The 22,317-nt window shown below is 39.1% G+C and overlaps 1 protein-coding gene across 1 annotated transcript in view; it reads left to right on the top strand.

Moving 5' to 3' along the window:
• SPAG17 (sperm associated antigen 17) overlaps positions 1-22,317 on the top strand; it is a 204,528-nt gene that overhangs the window by 169,745 nt on the left and 12,466 nt on the right. The window contains exons 35-43 of the mRNA XM_058660118.1: positions 1,072-1,199; positions 9,881-10,063; positions 10,838-10,951; positions 12,296-12,341; positions 14,473-14,572; positions 14,790-14,837; positions 15,942-16,041; positions 17,244-17,346; positions 20,376-20,507. Coding sequence (XP_058516101.1) covers positions 1,072-1,199; positions 9,881-10,063; positions 10,838-10,951; positions 12,296-12,341; positions 14,473-14,572; positions 14,790-14,837; positions 15,942-16,041; positions 17,244-17,346; positions 20,376-20,507 — 954 coding nt within the window. The remainder of the gene's footprint in view (positions 1-1,071; positions 1,200-9,880; positions 10,064-10,837; positions 10,952-12,295; positions 12,342-14,472; positions 14,573-14,789; positions 14,838-15,941; positions 16,042-17,243; positions 17,347-20,375; positions 20,508-22,317) is intronic.

Here is a 22,317-nt window from a genome sequence, read left to right as displayed (position 1 = left end):
AAACAATACAAAATAAGATATATCCTGTTGGTTTGTGTGATTTTGAAAGTGTTATCTTGGCAAAATTGAACACTATAGAATCCACATATATGATTTAGAATGCCAACCAGAAAGTATATTATGTAAGCTGTATTTGTTATGAATTTATTTTACATGTGCCCCAATTTCAAGGAAATTGATGTAACTATAGGTCAGAGATGTATGTACTCATTTTATCTTAACCATCATCCCAAGTAATATGAATATTGATACATATCCACATCTTATCTGCATACAAAACTGGTGTTCTCTGCCTAGGTTAATTTGTGTGTATGCTTATTGTTTACATTTGATGGAAAACATGTATGGGTGTGGCTGGCTCTGCATGTACTTGCACAGTCCAATGTGACAGTGCACTTGTGCGTAATGAAATCTACCTTGCTCTTGTGATTATGGAGAATGAGAGGTTCTGGTAGGATATACCATGCCTATGTGGAGCTATGTGAGAATCCCTCTCAGATTGCTTTGTTATTCAGTCATTAAAAAAGTGTCTACTTGGTCACCATGCACCCCAGTATTGGGTAGATGTTACAAACACCATGATGAATTAAAATAGGCATAGATCTTTCTTCCATGGAACTCCTAGATTTGATCTGATCTAGCTCTAGCTAATGTGGCCATTTGGGAAGTGAGCGGAAGTGGATGGAAGATCTCTGTCTCCCTCTATCTCCCTCTGACTCTCTATCCTTATACTCTGCTTCTCCTTCTCTTTTCTGTAACTATGCCTTTCAAATAAATAGTTTCTCAAAAGGGAGTTATTAGTAAAATTATCAGGACTTGAATGTGATTGTTGAGAGGCAGTGAAGTTGAATAAGAACTTGTAGGTGAGATAACTGCAGTCTTTGGGTCTCACGGTGACTGACAGCCCCTTCTTTCCGGTTAGATTGTAAGAACCTAAAGCAAAACTGCTCTCACACTAGTTCTACTTTCTAGAAAACAATTACAACAATATACTGAATCTAGAGGATGCCTACTGAATTTCTCAAAAGGTGTTTGATGGAGAAATAACTTTCTAATCACTCTCTGAACCAGGTGCCCTGAGCATCACGGTCCTTCGCCCTTTCCACGAAGCATCACCTTGGCTGATGAAGAAGGAATTAGACACGATTGTTCCTCCTAGTCTCCAGTCAAGGTCTTGGGAGACATTTCCTCCAGTTGAGGTATACGGTTTCTTCCAGAAAGTCATTTTGTTTGTGTATGTATTTCAAGGAGTCAGAGCCTAATATCTCCTTCCATGTATTCATATACAAATATTTCATGAATTGGTAGCACGTTCAAGGAGTGTTAAAAGCGAAGATTTTAGCATTAATCGATTGAGAACAAAATTTTAAATTAATATACCAGATTAGGTAATTGCAGTATTTCTTCTATATTGCAGCCTTAAACAATCTTCCCATAATATGAAAATATTCTTTCTGGTTAACTCATTTTTGCCCTTCTTCTATCATAATAACAGTACTGATAAAATGTCATACAGAAAAATTGCTGTCATTTCTTATTTCTTAGTTTTAACATACCATGTAAGGTCTTCTGTTATCCCAAAACCATATAATTTATTTTAATGGATACATAAACATAAATGTCATTCCTCATTCATAACTGATACACAAAAAATCCATATTTATGGGATGCTGTATGATGTCTCCACACATGTGTCTGTTGCACAGCATTCAAATCAGGGTAAAGGTAACTGTGTCCTCAAATAGTCATCATCTCTTATTGGTGAAAACAGTCAAAATTTTCCCTTCTACCTTTTTATGAAGTATATATGGCATAGCAGATTCAGCTGCTGCTGGCAATGCTGGATTCCTATACCTGAGCGCCAGTCACTTGAAGTGTCTGCTGTTAAGCTGCTGATGCAGCTTCCTGCTGATGGCAACAAAATATGGATCAAGTATTTGAGCACAGCAAGCCATGTGGGAGACCATTCAGGGTTCCAAGGTCTTGGCTTCAGTTTATCACACTCCTGGTTATGCAGCTGTTTGGGGAGTGAACAAGTGGGTGAAAGGCTTCTACCTCACCCTGGCTTTCAAATAGATCTTTAAATATGCAATATATGTATGCATACACACACATATATATATACACATACATACATGTGCATGTCTATATATACGTTATTTGTATTAAGTCACCCTGATGTGCAATGAGACACAGGAATACCTCTATTTGCTATAATTTAGTATTCATTAATCAACCTAACTCCTCCCTACTATCCCAAGACTGTGATCACTACTATTCTATTCTCAATTTGTACAAGATTATTATTATCATTATTATTATTATTATTATTTTACTTATCACCTATGAATGAGATCGTGTAGGAGTTGTTCTTATTTGCCTGATTAATTTCCCTTTACATAATCATGTACAAATCCATTAATATGATTTTTTGGATCATATGGTAGTTCTACTTTCAATTTTTTGAGGAAGCTTGGAGTGAGATATCTTATTATGGCTTTGATTTGTATTTTCCTGATTATCAATAATATCCAATTTTTGGTGCACCTATGGGCTGCTCCATGTCTTCCTTTGGGAAAAAAATATATTGGATTATTTCTGGGCTAGTGAATTGAATTCCTTACAGGGTATGCATATGGACATTTAGTTGTGTAGTTTGCGAAAGTTTTCTCGCTTTCTGGAAGGTTTCTCTTCAGTTTGCTCATTGTTTCTTTTGCTGCACAGAAGCTTGGTAGATTAATGACATCATACTTGTTCTATTTTTGCTTTACTATTCTTGGCTTTGTACACTTATCCGTATGTTCCTTTTGGATTCCGGTGTCCTGACGCATTTTACTATCTTCTATTAGTTTCAGGCCTTACATCTGCCTTTAATCTCTTTTGAGTTGATATTTATATATGGTAAAACTTATGGGTCTATTTTCATTTTTTTGCTTATGAATATTCATTTTTCCCAGCATAATTTGTTGGAAATAGAGTCTTTTGTGAATGCATACTCCTAACAACTTTGTGAAAGAGGCATTGGCTGTAATGGATTTACTATATCTTACCATTTTCATTGTAATTATTTACATCTCTTTGGCATAGTTTGCAAGATAGATCTTGTGGTGATGAATTCTCTCAGCTTTTCCTTGTCTGAAAATGTTAGCTTCAGTACCTCAAGTGCCTCACCCCATTCCCTCTTGGCCTGTAGGGTTTCTGTAGCCAGGAAATTGGGATTCCTTGTTAATCACTTTTGGGTAATTTTGGTTTTGTTTTTGTTTTGTTTTGTTTTTCTCTTGTAGCTTTGAAACTCCTCTCTTACCTTAAACATTTAAGCTTGAGTATGTTATGTTTTGGGATACACTTGGCTGAGTTGAATGTGACTGGCTACCCTTGACCTTCCTGTACCTGGGTAACTTTTCTAGGATTTGGCCATATCCCATTATTTCTCTGAAAATATTTTCTATGACTTTGGCCTTCTCAGGTTTTTCTTAAACCCCATTAACTTTGATATTTGTCTTTTTAATGCTACCTTGGGATTCCCATAAGCTTATTCATCCCTCATCATCCTTTTCTATTTTCTCCTCTGATCCTCTGACTGTATTTTCAAGGAACCCTTCTGAGCTTGTCAGTGTTTTTTATTTGTTTGTCTGTTTGTTTGTTTTTCTGTTTGACCTATTTGACTGACCACTACCATATTTTAAATTTCTGTTAATGTACTTTTAAGCCTAATAATTTCTTTTTAAATTACTTATGTATTTCTGTTAAGCTTCCTTGTTAGAACAGCATATCACAAGATGAAATGAAGGTAGATTTTCAGTCCTGACTCTTCCACTTATTAATGTGAGATTTAGGACAAGTCATACTACATTTCATTGCCTTGTTTGGCAAAGAAGAGATCATACCAAGTGGCTCACAAAGGCCATATCCATATTGAAGGATATGTCACAACCTACACTACAGGCCTTTTCCTTTGTGCCTCTGAAACTCTTCTGCTGTGGGCATCAATGCCTGGTAAAAGGAGCAAAGCTACAGCAAGTCCAAGTACTTTTCACTGGCAAAGCGTTCCAAAATGAAGCACATTGTATGGATGTGAGGACACAGGGTAGCAAAATATACCACTCTTCAAAGGCAATTACAAGAATGACATAGAGATCCAAGTTCACTCCAAGGAAGTGCTTTCTAATCTGAGATTGTGAAACACTCTGGAGGCACGCTTAATCAAGAGTAAGCTTAAAGAATCCAGCATTGTGATATAGTGGATAAAGCAACCACCTGCAATGCCAGTATCTCATATGGGTGCCAAGTTCATGTCCCAGCTGTTCCATTTCTGACCCAGCTCCTGGCTAATAGCCTACAAAAAGCAGAAGATGGCCCACTCATATGGGAGATCTAGAAGAAGCTCCTGGCTCCTTGTTTTGAGCTGGCCCGTCTGCAGCCATTGTCACCATCTCAGGAGTGAACCAATGGATAGAACAGCATTCTTTCTTTCTCTCTTTCTCTCTTTTTTCTGTATCTCTCTGTTTCTCTGTCTCTCTCCCTCTCTCCCACTATGTCTGTAACTCTGGCTTTGAAATAAATAAGTCTTAAAAAGAGTAAACTTAAAGATATCCTAGGTCTATGTGGAATGATTTAACTCTCAAAGAAATCATGGCAGGTTTAACTGCTGCCTATGATGACAGTATTCCATGTAAGCAGTGTTTCACATCCCAGGTGCTCTGCTTCTGATCAACTCCCTGCTAATGGCTTGGGAAAATTGGTAAAAGATAGCCTAAGTGTTTGGGTCCCTATCATACATGAAGGAGACCCAGAAGACGCTCCTGGCTCCCGACTTCAGTCTACTCCAGCTCTTGTTGTCGAGAACAGCTGGAGAGTGGGACAGTGTTGGAAGATTTCTCCCTCTCTGTGTCTTCCTCTCTTTGCATAACTGACTTTGAAATACATTTCAGTAAATTTTTGAAAACAAACAAGCAAAAATCTTTCTGTCTCTTCTCTCTGTAAACCTACCTTTCAATATAGTCCAGTGGCTAAACCCTTGCCTTGCATGCACCAGGATCCCATGTGGGTACCAGTTGGTGTCCCAGCCGCTCACTCCACCCAGCTCCCTGTTTGTGGTCTGGGAAAGCAGTCGAGGACAACCCAAAAAGCCTTGGGACCCTGCACCCACGTGGGAGACCAGGAAGAAGCTCTGGACTTCTGGCTTTGGATTAGCTCAGCTCCACCACTGCAGCCAACTGAGGAGTGAACCAGTGGGTGGATGATGTCTCTATCTCTCCTTCTCTCTGTAAATCTTTCAATAAAAAATAAATAAATCTTTGAAAAAATGTTAAGTCTATAAAGACAAAATAATTAAAACTGAAAATATCTAGATAGGGTGTGGCTGCACTAACTTAAGCCAGTCTTGGGTGTGAAAGGAATGAAGGAAGGACTGTGTTTCCAGGGTTCTGACTGAAATTTTTGGTGAAATAAAAAAGCAGTAACCACGACTCTGTGAGACAAGAGGAAAGAAAGCAGACAGCTCTGCAGCCAGCCACAAAATTGGAGCAAATTTTAGCCCAAAACCACATCAAGAAGAGCATGTCATAAACTGAGATTTATCCTAGAAATGCAGGGGTGATTTAATATTCGCAAATAAACAAACATAAATCACACCAACAGAAAGAATGAAAACCATATGCCCATCTCAACAGGTAAAGAGAAAGCATTTGATAGGATTCAATCCCCTCTCATGTTAAAAATGCTCCATAAATTAGTTATGCCCAGAACATTCCTGAAATCATAAAGGCTATATATCACAAACCAACAGCAGAATCATACTGAATGGGGAAAAACAGAAACCATTTCCCCTCAGATCTGGGACAAGACAAGGATGTCCACTTTCACAACTCTTATTCAGTATAGTAGTAGAATTTTTAGCAACAGTAATTAGGGAGAAGGAAAAAAAGACCATCAGAATTGCAAAAGATGAAGTCAAATTATCCATGTTTACAGATGACATGATGGTGTACAAGGAAAAAAATAAACATTCCACCAAAAAAACCTGTAAGAATTGATAAACCAATTTATAAAATTGCAAGTTATGGAATAAACATATGAAGCACCTTAGTTCTTTGTATGCTAATAATGACCCCATGGGGAAAAAAATCAAGAAATAAATTCCATCAGAAATAAGATATGTAAGAATAATTTTTAAAGATTTATTTATTTTTATTGGAAAAATCAGACATGCAGAGGAGAAGAAACATCTGTCTGATGATTCAGTCTCCAAGTGGCTACAACGTCTAGAGTTGTGCCAATCCAATGGCAGGAGCCTGGAGCCTCTTCCAGGTCTCCCACGCGGGTGCAGGGTCCCAAGGCTTTGGGCCGTCCTCGACTGCTTTCCCAGGGCACAAGCAGGGAACTGGATGGGAAACAGGGTTGCTGTGACAAATACCAGTGATCATATGGGATCCTGGTGTGTGCAAGGTTAGCCACTAGGCTACCAAGCTGGGCCCATTAAAAATAAATTTAAACAAAAAGTGAAAGATCTATACAATGGAAATTATCTAACATCATTGAAAAAAAATCATCAAGGGGCTGGCACAATAGCTTAGTGGCTAAATCCTCACCTTGCACACACACCCGGGATCCCATATGGGTTCCAGTTGTAACTTGGCTGCTCCACTTTTCATCCAACTCCCTGCTTCTAACCTGGAAAAGTAGTAGAGGATGACCCAAGGCCTTGGGAACTTGCACCCATTCAGGAAACCCGAAGGAAGCCCCAGGCTACTGACTGCTGGCTGCTGGTTGCTGGCTTCAGATCAGCTCAGCTCCAGCCATTGCAGCCATATGGCAGCAAACCAGTGGAGAGAAATCTTTCTCTCTGTGTCTCCTACTCTCTATAAATCTGACCTTCCAATAAAAATAAATAAATCTTTAAAAAAAAAAAAGCATCAAGGACATAGGAAATTCTGATTGGAAGCTTCAGTAGCATTAAAATATCTATAGGTTCAATGCAGCCTGATTCAATGCAATCCCTGTCAAAATGCCAATGCCATTCTTCAGAGATTTAGAAAAAGAAGTCCTTAAATTCATATGGAATCACAAAATAGGAAGAACAGCCAAAGGGATCTTGAACAACAAAAACATACAAACACACACACTGGAGGCATCACACAATATGTGATTTCAAAGCATTCTGTGACATTAGTGAGTAAAACAGCATGGTGCTGGCATAAAAACCAATGCATAAATCAGGGGAACAGAATAGAGAGCCCAGAAATTAACCCACATATATACAATGTGATATTTAACAAAATGCTCAGGAGATTTAACGAAGTAAAAATAATCTGTTCAACAATTGGTGATGGCAAAATTGCATGTATGTAGGTAGAAGAATAAAATTATAACAATACTTCTCACCATATTAAAAAATAAAATCCAAATACATCAAAGACCTATTTGGAGACCTGAGACTATAAAGTTGCTGGAATCAAATGTAGAAGAAACACTTAAAGGTGTTGAAGGATAAGATTTCTTGGATAAGGGGCCCGGCGCAGTGGCCTAATGGCTGAAGTCCTCACCTTGAATGCAACAGGATCCACATGAGTGCTGGTTCTAATCCCAGAGGTCCCGCTTCCCTTCTAGCTCTCTCCTTGGGGTGTGGAAAAGCAGTCGAAGACAGCCCAAAGCCTTGGGACCCTGCACCTCCGTGGGAGGCCTGGAAGAGGCTCCTGGCTCCTGGTTTTGGATCAGCTCAGCTCTGGCCATTGCGGCCACTTGGGGAGTGGATCAACAAACAGAAGATCCTCCTCTCTGTCTCTTCTCCTCTCTGTAAATCTGACTTCCCAATAAAAATAAATAATAATAAAATGAATCTTTAAAAAACAAACAACAAATATACCAAAAAAAATAAAAACTCGACATTGCTAGTCATCAGAGAAATGCAAATTAGAACTACAAAGAGATATCACCTCAATCCCATCAGAATGCAAAAATGCAAAACATAAAGAGTAAAAAAAGGCTTGTGAGGATGTAGCAAACATGAACACGTATCATGCGAATGTCGGTTAATGGAGATTTCTTTGAAAACTGGAAATGGTTTACCATATGATCCAGCAGTCCCACTCCTTGGTCTAAACTCAAAAATACATCAACAAAATGTATCAAGGGATACCTGTAGAGCATACGAATAGAATCCTTGTCCACAATAGGCTAAATTTGGAATGAGTCAACTGTCCATCATCAGATGAATACAGCAAATGTGCTATATACAATGGAATCTTAGGAGACTTTATATTAAAAAGAATGCAATCCTACCATTTGCAGTAAAACAGACTCAGTTGGAGGACATCATGTTGAGTGAAATAAACCAGGCTCAGAAAGACAAATACCGCATGTTCTCCTTGTATAATGGGAGCTAAAGTTTAAAAACAAACCAAAGAAAAAGAAAATGGAAAAAAAAAAGTTGTCATGTATCAAATTGCTGCAAATACAGCATGATAAAACTTTGTTCTAAACCTTTGTCAAGGCCCAGCGCGGTAGCCTAGCAGCTGAAGTTCTCGCCTTGAACATGCACCAGGATCCCATATGGATGCCAGCTCTAATCCCTGAGGCCCCGCTTCCCATCCAGCTCCCTGCTTGTGGCCTGGGAAAGCAGATGAGGATGGCCCAAAGCCTTAAGAACCTGTACCCACGTGGGAGACCCAGAAGAAGCTCCTGGCCTCCGGCTTTGAATCAGCACAGCTTCGGCCATTGCAGTCACTTGAGGGGTGAATCATCAGATGGAAGATCTTCTCTCTGTGTCCTCCTCTCTGTATATCTGACTTTTCAATAAAAGTAAAATGAATCTTTAAACCTTTGTCAAATAAGTTGCTAAGAATGTTATACAACTACAGCTTTAATGGTTTGTGATTTAATGTTGTGTAAGGCACTGTGTCAGGGTGAAATGATGGTTTTTCCATTCAATTTTTTATAGCAATTGTCTGTAGCCCCACCAAACTAGGATCTGTTTGTTTTTTTACTTGTGAAACTTCTTATTCAGTGAAATACTAAGCTCTTTTACTGCAATGTGAATGTAAAATATGTCATCTCAAAAACATTTTAAAAAGGAGGAAAAACAGAAGTGGGACAGAGAAATGTGATGGAGTGGAATTGCATCTGTTAAACTAAAATAAAAATCAAAAAGCATTCTTAAAATAGTTAGTTATTTGAAAGGCAGAGTTACACAGAGAAAGAGGGAGAGGTGGAGAGAGAGAGCTCCCATCTCTGGTTTACTCCACAGATAGCCTCAACAGCGGGAGCTTAGCCAATCCGAAGCCAGGAGCCAGGAGTCGCAAATTTCTTCTGAGTCTGTAATGAGCAGGAGTCCAACTGCGTGGGCCATCTTCTGCTTTCCCAAGCACGTTAGCAGAGAGCTGGACTGGAGGTGGAACAGCCAGTACTTGATCCAGTGCCAGAATGGAATGTCAGCACAGCAGATACCATGCGTTACCCACTATACCACAGTGCTGGCCCCCAAAAACTATTTCTTAAAAAAATGAATATGGACGTATTTGCTTAACTCCTAATGTCCAGGCCACATGTGTATATTGAGGTATATTCATATCCATTAGCCATAAACATGAACTGAGATTGGTTTACCATGGCACAGATTGGCCTAGGCTATAAATACTACCTATTGTGGCACCAGGCAACAGGATTCTTGATAATATACATAAAGAGGAAAGCTTTCTCAGTTCTATTACAAACCTTCCTCATGTTTGGAAGACTTTTAAGGACATTCTTACTTTTATAATCTTAAAATGTGGTATGGTATCTTCATAAAAAGTACTAAGTATTAAAAATTCTGTTAAAATATTTTTATACCTTTGATGCTCCTTTTGCTTTTTTTTTTGTTTGTTTGTTTGTTTCTTAACAGAAAAAAACTCCAGGACCTCCATTTGGTACTCATATTTGGAAGGGACTTAACATTGCAGGCAAACAACTAATGAGGGTCCCAGCCCCTATACTCAAAGGACCCAGTGTGCTGCAAGTGCGTCAGTTCATCCAGCATGAGATAATAACGGATGAAGTGAAACTGGGGCTGCAGGTTTCCCTTAAGGTAATGAAACCCACGAAGCCTGACCCAAAAGAAGCAAGAACAGGGCAATTATACATCCTAGTTTCTTGAAGAGCCTGAAATCGAGTAACATAATTTCAGCAGTATTTTCTAATGAAACTCAAATATTAATCTTTCAGAGAATAGAAGGTTAAAAGGTAGAAGATACTCATTGACCCCTAAAAGGTGTAAGAATTATGAAGGGTCCCAAAGACATTGGGAACATTAGAAAATGTTATGTGTGATTATTTTTTATTACTATGTGAAAACCTGGTCTAATGGCCTCCAGAAAATGATAAATATTAATGATACCTGTTCATGGGTAAAATGGATTTTTGGCTACCAGATTTACCTAAGAGTTTATAAATATGGTTTAAATTATATGAGCACATGAGTAGTATCTCACTTTTCAGTCTGTTAACCCCCTCAGAACAGGAATTAAATGTGTTTCATTTACAGTTATATACTCAGCATCTGGCCTGGAACATGAAATCATTATTTATGAAAATGGGACAAGTATGTATAGTAACTGCCAAGTTTTTGTTTGTTTGTTTTTAAGGAAAGGCCTAGATTCAACAGCTTACACTTATGGATAGAGTCGATAGAACAAACCTGAGAGATCCTGAAAGAATCCAGCCCAATTCTGTCTTTGTGCTGAGGACACGGAAGCGCAGAGTTAGAAACAGGACTGCTCTGAGGACCCTGCCGTTCTAGTCTGTGTTCTTTAAAAGTTCTGACTCCCGGATTTCAATAGGTTGTCTTCTTCTGCTGATTTAGGATTACATAAACCACATCCTAAAAAAAGAAGATGAGCTGCAGGAAATGACAGTTAAAGATTCCAGACTGGAAGAGGAACGAGGCAATGCTGCAGATCTCCTCAAGCTAGTTATGGTGAGAACATGTTCTGTACACCAACATAGGACGGTTCTACTGCGGGTTCAGTGTCATGCATTTCAAGACGAAGCAGCACAAGGCTGTTCCTTATCAGTAGTGCCATGTCTAGGAATCATAATCTTTATTTCTGTGGACATGTGATTATATACAAAGGGAACTTCAAAAAGTTAGTGGAGGGCCCAGCACGGTAGCCTAGCAGCTAAAGTCCTCGCCTTGAACACGCCGGGATCCCATATGGGCGCCGGTTCTAATGCCAGAGGCCCCGCTTCCCCTCCAGCTCCCTGCTTGTGGCCTGGGAAAGCAGAGGAGGACAGCCCAAAGCCTTGGGACCCTGCACCCGCGTGGGAGACCTAGAAGAGACTCCAGGCTTCTGGCTTCAAATCGGTGCAGTTCTGGCTGTTGCAGCCACTTGGGGAGTGAATCATCAGATAGCAGATCTTCCTCTCTGTCTTTCCTCCTCTCTGTATACCTGACTTTTCAATAAAAATAAATAAATGTATTTTTTAAAGTTAATGGAAAAGGGAATTTAAAAGGTTTATTTCAATGCAAAGAAATTTTGAGATTCACACTTGGCTTTCATAATACATTTTTCCATGTACTTTGATGAATGCCCCCTCCTTCTGAGTTTTCTAAATACCCCTTAGGGTTTTCCTCAGATCATAAGCAATTATAATGTCCCTGATAAAGCTGTTTATTGTCTTCGGAATTAATTGATTTTCATCGAAAATATTGAATGAGTTAATGAATTAAATAAGACGAAAGAGACAGGAATTTCTGTCCTTAGAAATTTGTAAGTTGAAAAAAATAAAAATTTGGGGCCCGGCGGCATGGCCTAGCGGCTAAAGTCCTCGCCTTGAAAGCCCCCGGATCCCATGGGCGCCGGTTCTAATCCCGGCAGCTCCACTTCCCATCCGGCTCCCTGCTTGTGGCCTGGGAAAGCAGTAGAGGATGGCCCAAAGCTTTGGGACCCTGCACCTGTGTGGGAGACCCGGAAGAGGTTCCTGGTTCCCGGCATTGGATTGGCGCGCATCGGCCCGTTGTGGCTCACTTAGGGAGTGAATCATCGGACGGAAGATCTTCCTCTCTGTCTCTCCTCCTCTCTGTATATCCGGCTTTCCAATAATAATAAAATCTTTAAAAATAAATAAATAAATAAATAAAAATTTGTTAGCTGAAAGGAATGGCTACAAATCCAAGTAAATTCTGTATTGCTATTTAAATATTAACTCATTTATAGTAATTTTTACAAAATATCGATTGCAGCATATGGCAAATGCTTCTAACAAAGTGAATTTTCTGTGTGACAATCGTCATTGTTAAACAACTGTGTTCTTATTTCAGTCTTTCCCTAAAATGGAGGAAACTACAAAAAGTCATGCTTCAGAAGGTAATTAATATGAAATTTTTTTTCTGTGATAACATTTACAAATGTCAGATAAGTTATCTTAGATATACTTACCAGCCATTTTCTTTTCAGATAGCAGTGCGCACCGCATGTGTATCTTTGTTCCTTTAATGACCATGTTGTGTTGTAATGGTTGACTTACGTCTTATTGGACCTGGATTATGAGACTCTCGAAAACATTGATTGCATCTAAATCATCTTCAGCTTTCTTCTGTTAACTCAGCTATTTTGAACATAGCTTAAGTGTAGAAAGAAAACAGCTTACCAATGAACTACACTGTCCACTGACATACATGTAGAAGTTTTGAGTAACTGTACAGTTATCAAATGTTTTGTTTTACGACATATGTAGTAGAGATTACTCTTAGAAGACCTCCTCATCCAAAATGTATTTATTTTTGGATTATACACAAGCCAAACCAACCTGGTTATGCAGGATATTTCTTGAGGAAAAATTGAATTAAAACAAATAAGCTTTTTAATGTAAAAATGATTTGAAATTATGTATTTTTTCATATGATACCTTTTTCCATGAACTTTTTAAACACCCTTATCCTATAAGATTTCATGGTTCAAAGAACGGAGGTTTTGGTGTGGTTTTGTTATTTTGGTTTGGTTTTTGAGCACACAACAAAAGTCATAAGCCATCAAGCATAAATTTTATTCAGGCCTCACACATTCTGTGATAACTTGTGTATTGATTTCTTGCTGCTATTGTTGTTTATCTAGGTTTATCTCCTCTTGAAATGCAACCTTAGCACAACCTTAGTGACATTTGGCTGAAAGTGACTAACAGCTTCCCCTTTAAGATGAGTACCACAGAAAACCCCAGCACAGCCCTCAAGACCCCCTGTCCCCTACACTCTATGCTCACTCTTCCACAGATTGTCCCCTGTGCTAGGGCTTCCAGACTTAATGAATATAAACACAGAAGGCCTAACTAGAATGGAATTTTGTATAAAAAACCAAATTGATCTACATTATGTCACAACCTTTCCTTGTAGCTTTTGAACTTGCAATGTTTGGCACAAGAAACAGGCACAATAGAAATGATGCTAGGCTTCCCAATAATGAGGGACAGCTAAGTATAGCACAATATCCAGAGGGCAGAAATCCCTTGACATATTTATAAATGTTCCTGGCATATTATAATGATGATCCTAAGTCAACTTTCTTACACATATTTCCTAAAACACTAGTCAGTAAGAAAGCTCCTCAAATGAGCTTTATTCCATTGCAATATTTAATGCTACAAATCATTTCATTTTCTCAGAAAGACATAATGTACATTATTAATTATTGTTTTAATCTGGTGATGACTTTCCACCAAGACCATTGGAGACTCACTGCCAAAATTATCAAACAACCATTGTATTGTATTCATATTCTTAGATACAGGGAACAAGCAAACCTTTAGAAAAACAATTTTGGCCTAGTAGCTAAAGTCCTCGCCTTGTATATGAGCACTGATTCATATCTCAGCAGCCGCGCTTCCCATCCATCCAGCTCCCTGCTTGTGGGTTGGGAAAGTAGTCAAGGATGGCCAAAGCCTTGGGATCCTGCACCCGCATGGAAGACCCGGAGGATGCTTCTGGCTTCTGGCTTCAGATCAGCTCAGTTCTGGCCATTGCAGCCATTTGGGGAGTGAACCAGTGAACAAATCTTTCTCTCTCTGTCTCTCCTCCTCTGTGTAAATCTACCATTGGAAGAAAGAGAAGGAAAGAAAGAAAGGCAAGAAAGAAAAGAAAAGGAAAGAAAAGAAGAGAAAAGAAAAAAGAGAGAAAGAAAAAAGGAAGGAAGGAAATAAATTTCAATATTGTAGTTAATCTGTTTTCCAATTCACTGCGTTTAGATATGATTTGAAGAAATTCAGTTAGATGGAATGCATTTACTGCCCTAATGTAAAGTAAATTAGCTGTCACACTTTATCTATAAAATGTGTGTTCTCTAGTATTTTGTTACATAAAAGTAATCTCACTTACATTTGTACCATAGCTTAGTTGTGAAAATCCTGGTAAATACGATGTAATAACTATGCTTTTTTAAAAAAAATTTCTCAAATGATTTGCTGTAAAGAAGTGAGAATAAAAGCTAAATGTGTTTATTTTTAAAGTTGCAGCGCACCTAACTGATTTGTTCATGCAGTCTATGAGTACTACTCCAAAAATTTCACCAGACACATTTGAAAGAGATTTCCTTGAAAAGAAGTGGAGGTAAACTAATCCAGTAATATGTTCTTGTTAGTATTAAGCATGCAGTGATTGAGGAAATGGGAAGTTGTGGGTGTCCTCTCGATGGGCGACCACAGCAACGAATTCAAAGCCCTGCGTATCTCATCACTGTGAACAATTCAACATACCCTGGTAGTTTTTCTTCCATTATTTGTGAATTGCGACCCTAGCCGCTTTCATTGTACTTGCTTTCATCCAGGTACACAGAAGTATCAAAGCGCTGGAAAGAAAAGCTAGAACAAAAGAGGTAATGCCACCCTCAAGCATACATAGGCATGTGAAGGGCCCCGTATCATAGAATCTTAAAGTGGGTTAGGTTAAAGACTTGTACCATCTGGGTTCCTGGCCGTTCTGTGTGATGGTGTCAGTGTCTCTGCCTTGAGTTTTTCTGAGCAGCAAAATTAAAAGACAGTAATAAAAACTCGTAGGGCTATTGTAAGAATCAATGAAAAGTATCCTAAAATGCAATAAGCACTAAAAGATGAAAATGTCTTTTTAAGTGATTAAGTTCAGTCAAATTTAACAGATAATCCCACAATCAATGCTTTTGTAAGAAGGAGTTTTATTTTTTCTATTGCAAAATAAGTCAGAGAGAGGTGATTCATTGTCGAGAGTCAGGAACTAAGATTCCATCATTCTGAGCACATGATTTATATCCTAACGGCTGCTTCATGGTCAGCACTGATTGCTAAAGCTCCAGTGATTGAATTTGCATGCTGGGAAGCAGGAAGAGAGATGAGGCAAACATAGCAAGTCTCCAGACAATTTCCTTTAAAAGCTTTCATGGAGTCTCATCCAGTGACTTCGGCTTATATCTCAGTTGGCCATCTTTTTATATGGCCTTCCCACAAGAGAGATTTCAGAATTGGAAACACAATTAGCAAGACTGTCATGATTGCTTTTATTTTAATTTAGTTTAGTTTATTACTATATACGGCATTAGTTATAATCATCCTGCCAGTTTTTGTTTTGTTTATTATCACCGCTACTGAAATTATGGAAATCAGTAGATGGCAACTGTCATTTAAATATCAGAAAAAAAAATTTTTAAAAACCTCAGAAAGTTCAACCATTGTATGGAGTTATATGAATTTCAGTCTTTGGAGATCAACTCCAAAATCAAATAACCCCTGGTGTTCTTAGTTCCTATATAAGGTAAGATTCCAATTTCAGAAATAGGAAATATGATTGATTCTAAATTAAGTAGGAGGTAGATCAAACAAATGTTCAGGAAGTTCAATTATTGTAAGTTTTAAGGTTAATGATGTTAATTTTCCATGGTATTTAATGCTAAAGCACAAACAGTTTTTAAAAATGGTTCTGTCTTTTGCATCGCTATGGCATCACCCAGGCAAGATGTTGAGAAAACACGAAATTATCTAATGAAACTTAAGAACCGAATCATACCATCCTATTTCAAATCTGAATTGAGCCAGTATTATCAGTCTCAGGTAACTGATTATAATTAACAACTAAATTAATCTTTATAACAGCTTTGATACTACATATGTTATTATGTGATCTATCTCTCTTGATGTTTAATTATTTACTGCATCAACATGACTAGTGAACCTGTACCTTTCAAGTCCATGTTCTCTCATAGGGAAGACTAATTCAGATCCCAGATCAAAGTAGTACATTGCTTTCTGTTATTCCTCTCGCTGTCATCAGCACTAATACCCTCCCTCTTACAGTTTAAGCTTTCTGTGGAGTTGAATCTTCCCTGTCAATGATTATCCTCAAAGTTGGTGTTGAAGTTTCAGTCCCGTTCAGACTTGCGCGTGGATCACCTGTGACGTGGTGTCCAGAGCTGTGAGATCGCCCTTGCACGCACAAATCTTCCCTGTCAATGATTATCCTCAAAGTTGGTGTTGAAGTTTCAGTCCCCTTCAGAGTTGCGCGTGGATCACCTGTGACGTGGTGTCCAGAGCTGTGAGATCGCCCTTGCACGCACAAATGCTCTCCTTTTCTACGTCAAGCCGACAATTCCAGGATCATCACCTGATGCTCCCGGCCCTGCTTAACAGTCCTTTAAAATCCCAAAGCAAAGAAAATAGTTCAGAGTTTCCTTCGTTTCCCCAAAAAACTCCAGGTGCTATTATTAACCGGAGAGTGCTTGGTAAGAAATGATTAAAAAAAAAAGTCACCAATCAACGCAAGTTAGAATGGAGTTCTTCAGTGTCCTGGAATAGTTGTATTTAGCACACTTTCTTTTCAAGCCCTTAAAATAGATGCTTTCAAGGGCAATTGTTGTGGTACAGAATGTTGCCATGTGGAATATCAACATTCCATGTGAGTGCCAGTTTTAGTCACAGCTGCCCTGCTTCTAATCCACTTCCCTGCTAATGCACCTGGGAAGGCAGTGGAGGGTGGTCCAGGTGCTGTGACCCTTTTGACTCATGTGGGAGACCTGGATGCAATTTCTAGCTCCTGCTTTATCCCTGGCCTAATCCCAATCATCACACTTTGGGGAATAAGCCAACATATGGAAGGTTTCTCTCTCTCTCTCCTCCCCCACCTCTCTCTATATATATGTATATGTAGATAGATTATACATAGATTATAGACAATTCTGCCTCTTAAATAATTGAGTATTTTAAAAAATCTTTGTCATGTATAGATCTAAAACAAGACTGTTTTTTTTTTCTTATAGTGTGATTATCTGGATAGCCTTTCCAGAAAACTGCCTCCTTTTATAAGTAAATGTGGAGATGCAAACAACACAGATATTCAAGATACCACAGAAGTTCTCCCAGGTAAAACGTTAGTGCATTGCTTATTCCTATTAAATGTACTTTACTAAATAACATCTGCCAATGGCTTTTTAAAATATAACCCATTCACCCTGTCTTTAGAATTAGTGATTGGTTACACTCTGCTATGAACCTCTTATTACAGATTTGGCTGAAATCATGAGGAAATCAAGGTGTAAGTAAAAACTTTGATTTCATCCTCTATAGTTAAAATGTACCCAAAAATATTTAGAATTCCTAACTAATTTAAAAACATTCAGGGGGTGGGCCCGGCGGCGTCGCCTAACGGCTGAAGTCCTCATCCTGAACACCCCGGGATCCCAAATGGAAGCCAGTTCTAATCCCGGCAGCTCCACTTCCCATCCAGCTCCTTGCTTGTGGCTTTGGAAAGCAGTCGAGGATAGCCCAAAGCCTTGGGACCCTGCACCCGTGTGGGAGGCCTAGAAGAACTTCCTGGCTCCTGGCTTCAGATCAGTAAAGCATCGGCCGTTACGCTCACTTAGGGAGTGAATCATCAGACAGATCTTCCTCTCTGTCTCTCCTCTGTGTATATCTGGCTTTGCAATAAAAATAAAATAAATCTTAAAAAAAAAAACATTCAGGGGGTAATGAAAGGATGTTATCAAACAGGGCATTTACAAAGTGTTTGCATAGCAATGTAAGTATTACTAATTAATTATAAAATAGAGTGTACCTTCATAGCAGAGATATACATGTTTTCTACCTTACGTGCATACTCAAATTCCACACTTGGTGAGGCATCCTAGAATCACATGTTTCCTCTTGGAATGCAATATGCAACGCATGGTATCTGTTTATGGTCGTGACTGTATTCAGGAGGAGGCAATCTGACAAATGTTCTCCAAGATGTAGGCATTTTGTAAGACAACCGATTTTGTCTCTTCAAAAAAAGTTAGTGTAATTAAAACAAAAATGAAAGGTGACTATTCCAGATTAAAACTTATTTTTTTAAAAAAAGTATTTGTCACTGCAACATCCAGTGCTGGGCTAGGCTGAAGCCAGGAGCCTGTGGAACTCAACCTCATTATCAGAAATGGGAGGCAGGGACTTAAGTACTTGAGCCATCATCTGCTACCGTCCAGGGTAAAGGTGTAGAAGAATTGGGATTGGAGATGGAAGAGCTAGGATTCAAGCAAGCCATGGTGGTTCAGAATGTGGCCATCCTAGGAAACATCTTCACCGCAGCACCAATGCCCATCTCGATCATTCATTTCTCGATGGTGGTGCTGACGATGTGTAGGATAGTGTCTTCATCCTCAGTTGTAGCGTGAACAGTTTAGGGATGAGATGAAATTTAGAACTTATCTCTTCAATAAACTGAGTAGTTAAAATACCAGAGAGAGAACTTTTCTACTGTAAAATATCAGAAATTAAGTTACCTGTAATCAGCATATCTGAAGAAAATATCTAATGGCAGACAATTTGGAAATCAGCAGTTGATGCTGGAACAGTGACTTGTAAATGTAATGGTGAGAAAGCGAGGAAGGTAAGTTGATGGTTCTTGTGTTACCAATTAGACTGCCTGCATCCCGAGCAAAAAACACCTGCACCGTGAAAGGAAGAAGGGAGGCTGTGGAAACCTCTCCATCACAATACTTGAGACAGTCATGACGTTCAGAGACGGAACAAGCACGCAGCCAAAATTTATGTACCTTCCCAATCCAACATATATGTTTTTTAAAATTTTTATGCTATTCTTGTTTTTCATGATACAGTGTTATAGATTCCCCCTTTCCCTTCCCTTGCTCCGTCACTCCCGATTCCCCGCCCCATGTTATTACCACAGTATAGACCTTTTAGCAATAATTGCAAGTCTGACATTCCACCATTTAAATGCATCATGGCATTGTAGATATAGAAAAAGGTAGAAAATCTCGTATTATAGTATCAAGACATGTTTAACGTTTCATTGGGAGTCTTCCTTTTGTTCAGAAGTAGAGATGCCTGTCACAACGTATCTTCATGTGCTGGTATGCTAACCTCCATTACACAGTTCACTGTGAGAATATATGCACGTATTTGTTCACCCATTTATCTGTGTTTTGTATTGGCATGAAGATTGCCTTATATCGTAAAGAACATATGACATTTTTCTTTTTGAGACTGGCTTATTTCACTGAGCATAATCATCTCCATAAATAAATATTGTTTTATAATTTGTTTCACAAGGCACCTATTTCTTACACATTTTTCAAAATTTCTATAGAGATTTATTTTCATGGTGATGAATAGATTTAAGATTGGAAATATGTTTTTTTTAATTTGGGGGGGCAAACATTTTTAAAATCACACCTCAGTTACAAAGTGAAGTAAAAGACATGTTACTTGACCTCACAGCTTCTGCACTTGCCAGCTTTTCATTGCTACAGCTAAGATACCTGAGAGAGCTAACTTATAAAGAAACAAGTTGATGCTTACATTTTTGGGAGGTTTAGTCTAAGATCAGGGAGCTCTCTCAGTCTGGTGTCTAATGGAGGTAGAATATCACAGAGCATGTAGCAAAACAGAAAATAGAGAAGCTAGGCCCAGCATAGCCTTTATCACCAACCCAACCTCTAATGAGAACTGTCTTCTGAGGCCATGGCTCCAATGACCTGCCACAGGACCTACCTCTTAGAAACCTTAATAACAGCAAATCCTCAACCTACAGCAACAACTCGTGAATGTGAACGTAAGAGCGAGATTGAAATTCTGCCTGAATTGGGGAGCTAGAGCATGTTTAATAGAGTAGCTACAGAAGCAACACGCTGGCACCTCTACCGTGCCAGTCATAACACCCACAAAGGAGTTTGAACTGGGAAGTTACTGACTGTTGATGGTAAACACTACATTATGTCTTGAACAATATCTGCCTCCTCATAGTTTTCTGTTATTTATTCTTTCTAACGAAAAGCACCTTATTTGTTGTCAAAACACTCTGTTGAATATTTGTTCATGCAAACGATAGAGGTCATTGTATCATTGTCCAAAATTCTAATATCACTTTATTATGTTTGTTTCCGGTTCTCTAGATTCTAGTCCACATCTGTCTTCAGAAGAAGACTCCTCAAATATGCCTGCTATGCCAAAGCTGGAGATTTCTGTGGATACCAAGGAGACTGTTGACGAGAACCAAACAGAAAATTTACCAAAATCTGCCGAAGGTACGGAAAGTAATTTTCTTCATCTCATTGTTTCTCAAAAATGAAGCCTAACCATGTGTGTTGAGCACTAAAGGGAGCCCCAAGGGCTAAGTGCGGCTGGCAGTCGTAGGAAACCTGAACAGGTGTGACTCTAGTAAGGTGTCCGGAGACACCACCTGTCTCTGAAAGTATTGTGAGAATTACTGAAGTCCAAAACTGAAAGAAAGGAATCAGCAATACTTTTTTTTTTTAGATTTTAAAAAATTTTTATTGTATTTCATTTTTTAAAATAATATTATCCTTCATGGCTCTGACAGCTGGTGCAGTGCATCAAAAGGCAGACATCTTACAGCTTCTTTTGTTTTTGTTTTTGTAGGCAGGTGTTTTGGTAGATGGGTAATCTCTTTTTTCTGCTTAATTTCAGTATTTTCTTGGTCCTGCAAGTGGAAACAAGATGGATATAAAATGTAGTCTCTGTCCTACCACAGCACATATTCTTATGGGATAGCAAACACTGAAATATAGAAAACAGAAAAACATCTCATTATGGCAGATTCACAGCCCCAGAGATTACAGACATCTGAGAAGCAAGCCAGTGGACAGGAGCTCACTCTGTTTCTCTGCCTCCCTAAAACAAAAACCTACCCAAAACAAAATCAACCTACCAGCAAACAAAAATACCAAACAAGGAGGGACAGTAAGAACAACCCGAAGTGTCCCGACCTGCAGGACAGGACGCTCAAACCCTGAGGGTGGACTGGAAATGCCGGGCTGCTACCCAAGAAACACACGGACACACGTACTGCGTGAATGAGAATGTCCAGTGCTCTTCATTTACTCTTCATATATATACCTTCTTCTCTAGGGGAGGAGGGAAGAGGAGGGGTTTCCTGTAACTAATCATCTATATTGAAACAAGGGAGGAACTAATTATTTGAACAGGAACAAGGGTGGAGGTTCTGTTCTGCTTGCTTTGCACGGGATGTTCTGGCCACAATATCCTGCTTGCTGTGGCGCTGCTTGCCCAAGGTAGGTTTTGCAATGCAGCACATTGTCAGGCATGCCAACAAATCTAAGGCCCGTAAGTCTGTAGCCCCTAAGACCGAAGTGCTGTAAGATGCTTAAGATAAAGGAGAATAATGTGATTCCATCGTAAATCCCAATTTGCTTTCTGATATTGATAATAAAGTTTAAAGAGATTCAAAACAGGACTGGATTAGGACAAGCAGTAGAGAAAGCTTTCTAGGACAAGTGGTCAAGAGGAACAAATGAAATTTCTTAAGAGTTTTGGATTCAGGAGTGTGAATCGCTGAAAATGAGATGCATTTTGCTTGAGCAAACTGCCAGCTACAAAATGTGTGTTCCTCAATGCTTGCTATGATGACAATGCTAGAAAACATCCCTAAATACTGTGGTGGCTTTCAGGAATCAGTATGTGAAGGCCAGAGGCCCCTGAGGCCCCTGAGGCCCCTGAGGTCCCTGAGGGCTGGTTGCACCAGCTCTTCCCAACTCCGCGTTCCATCACATCATCATGATTACTTAAGCCAGCTATAGCAAAGGCTACAGGTGAGCAAGTAATACCAGTCTGGAGAGTAGGAGCAATAATTCTTACACATGAGACTAACATCGCATTCATCCAGAACAGTTTTTAATACAGAGTAAGAGCATGAACAGAAAGCTGCCGTAAACCGTTAGAATCGCCGTTTCTAGGGGATGGTTAACAAAATCATGACCCCGAGGAGGTCCAGCTCCCAGAGATCTGGATTCTGATCTGGTTAGGAATGGGGCTGTCTGGCACATGGGATGGGAGCCTATATTCCCAGAAGGAACT

The sequence above is a fragment of the Ochotona princeps genome, chromosome 2 (genome assembly GCF_030435755.1).
Source record: "Ochotona princeps isolate mOchPri1 chromosome 2, mOchPri1.hap1, whole genome shotgun sequence".
NCBI lineage: Eukaryota > Metazoa > Chordata > Mammalia > Lagomorpha > Ochotonidae > Ochotona > Ochotona princeps.
Note: the sequence above shows the minus strand (reverse complement) of the source record. Positions and strands in the feature narration are given on the sequence as shown.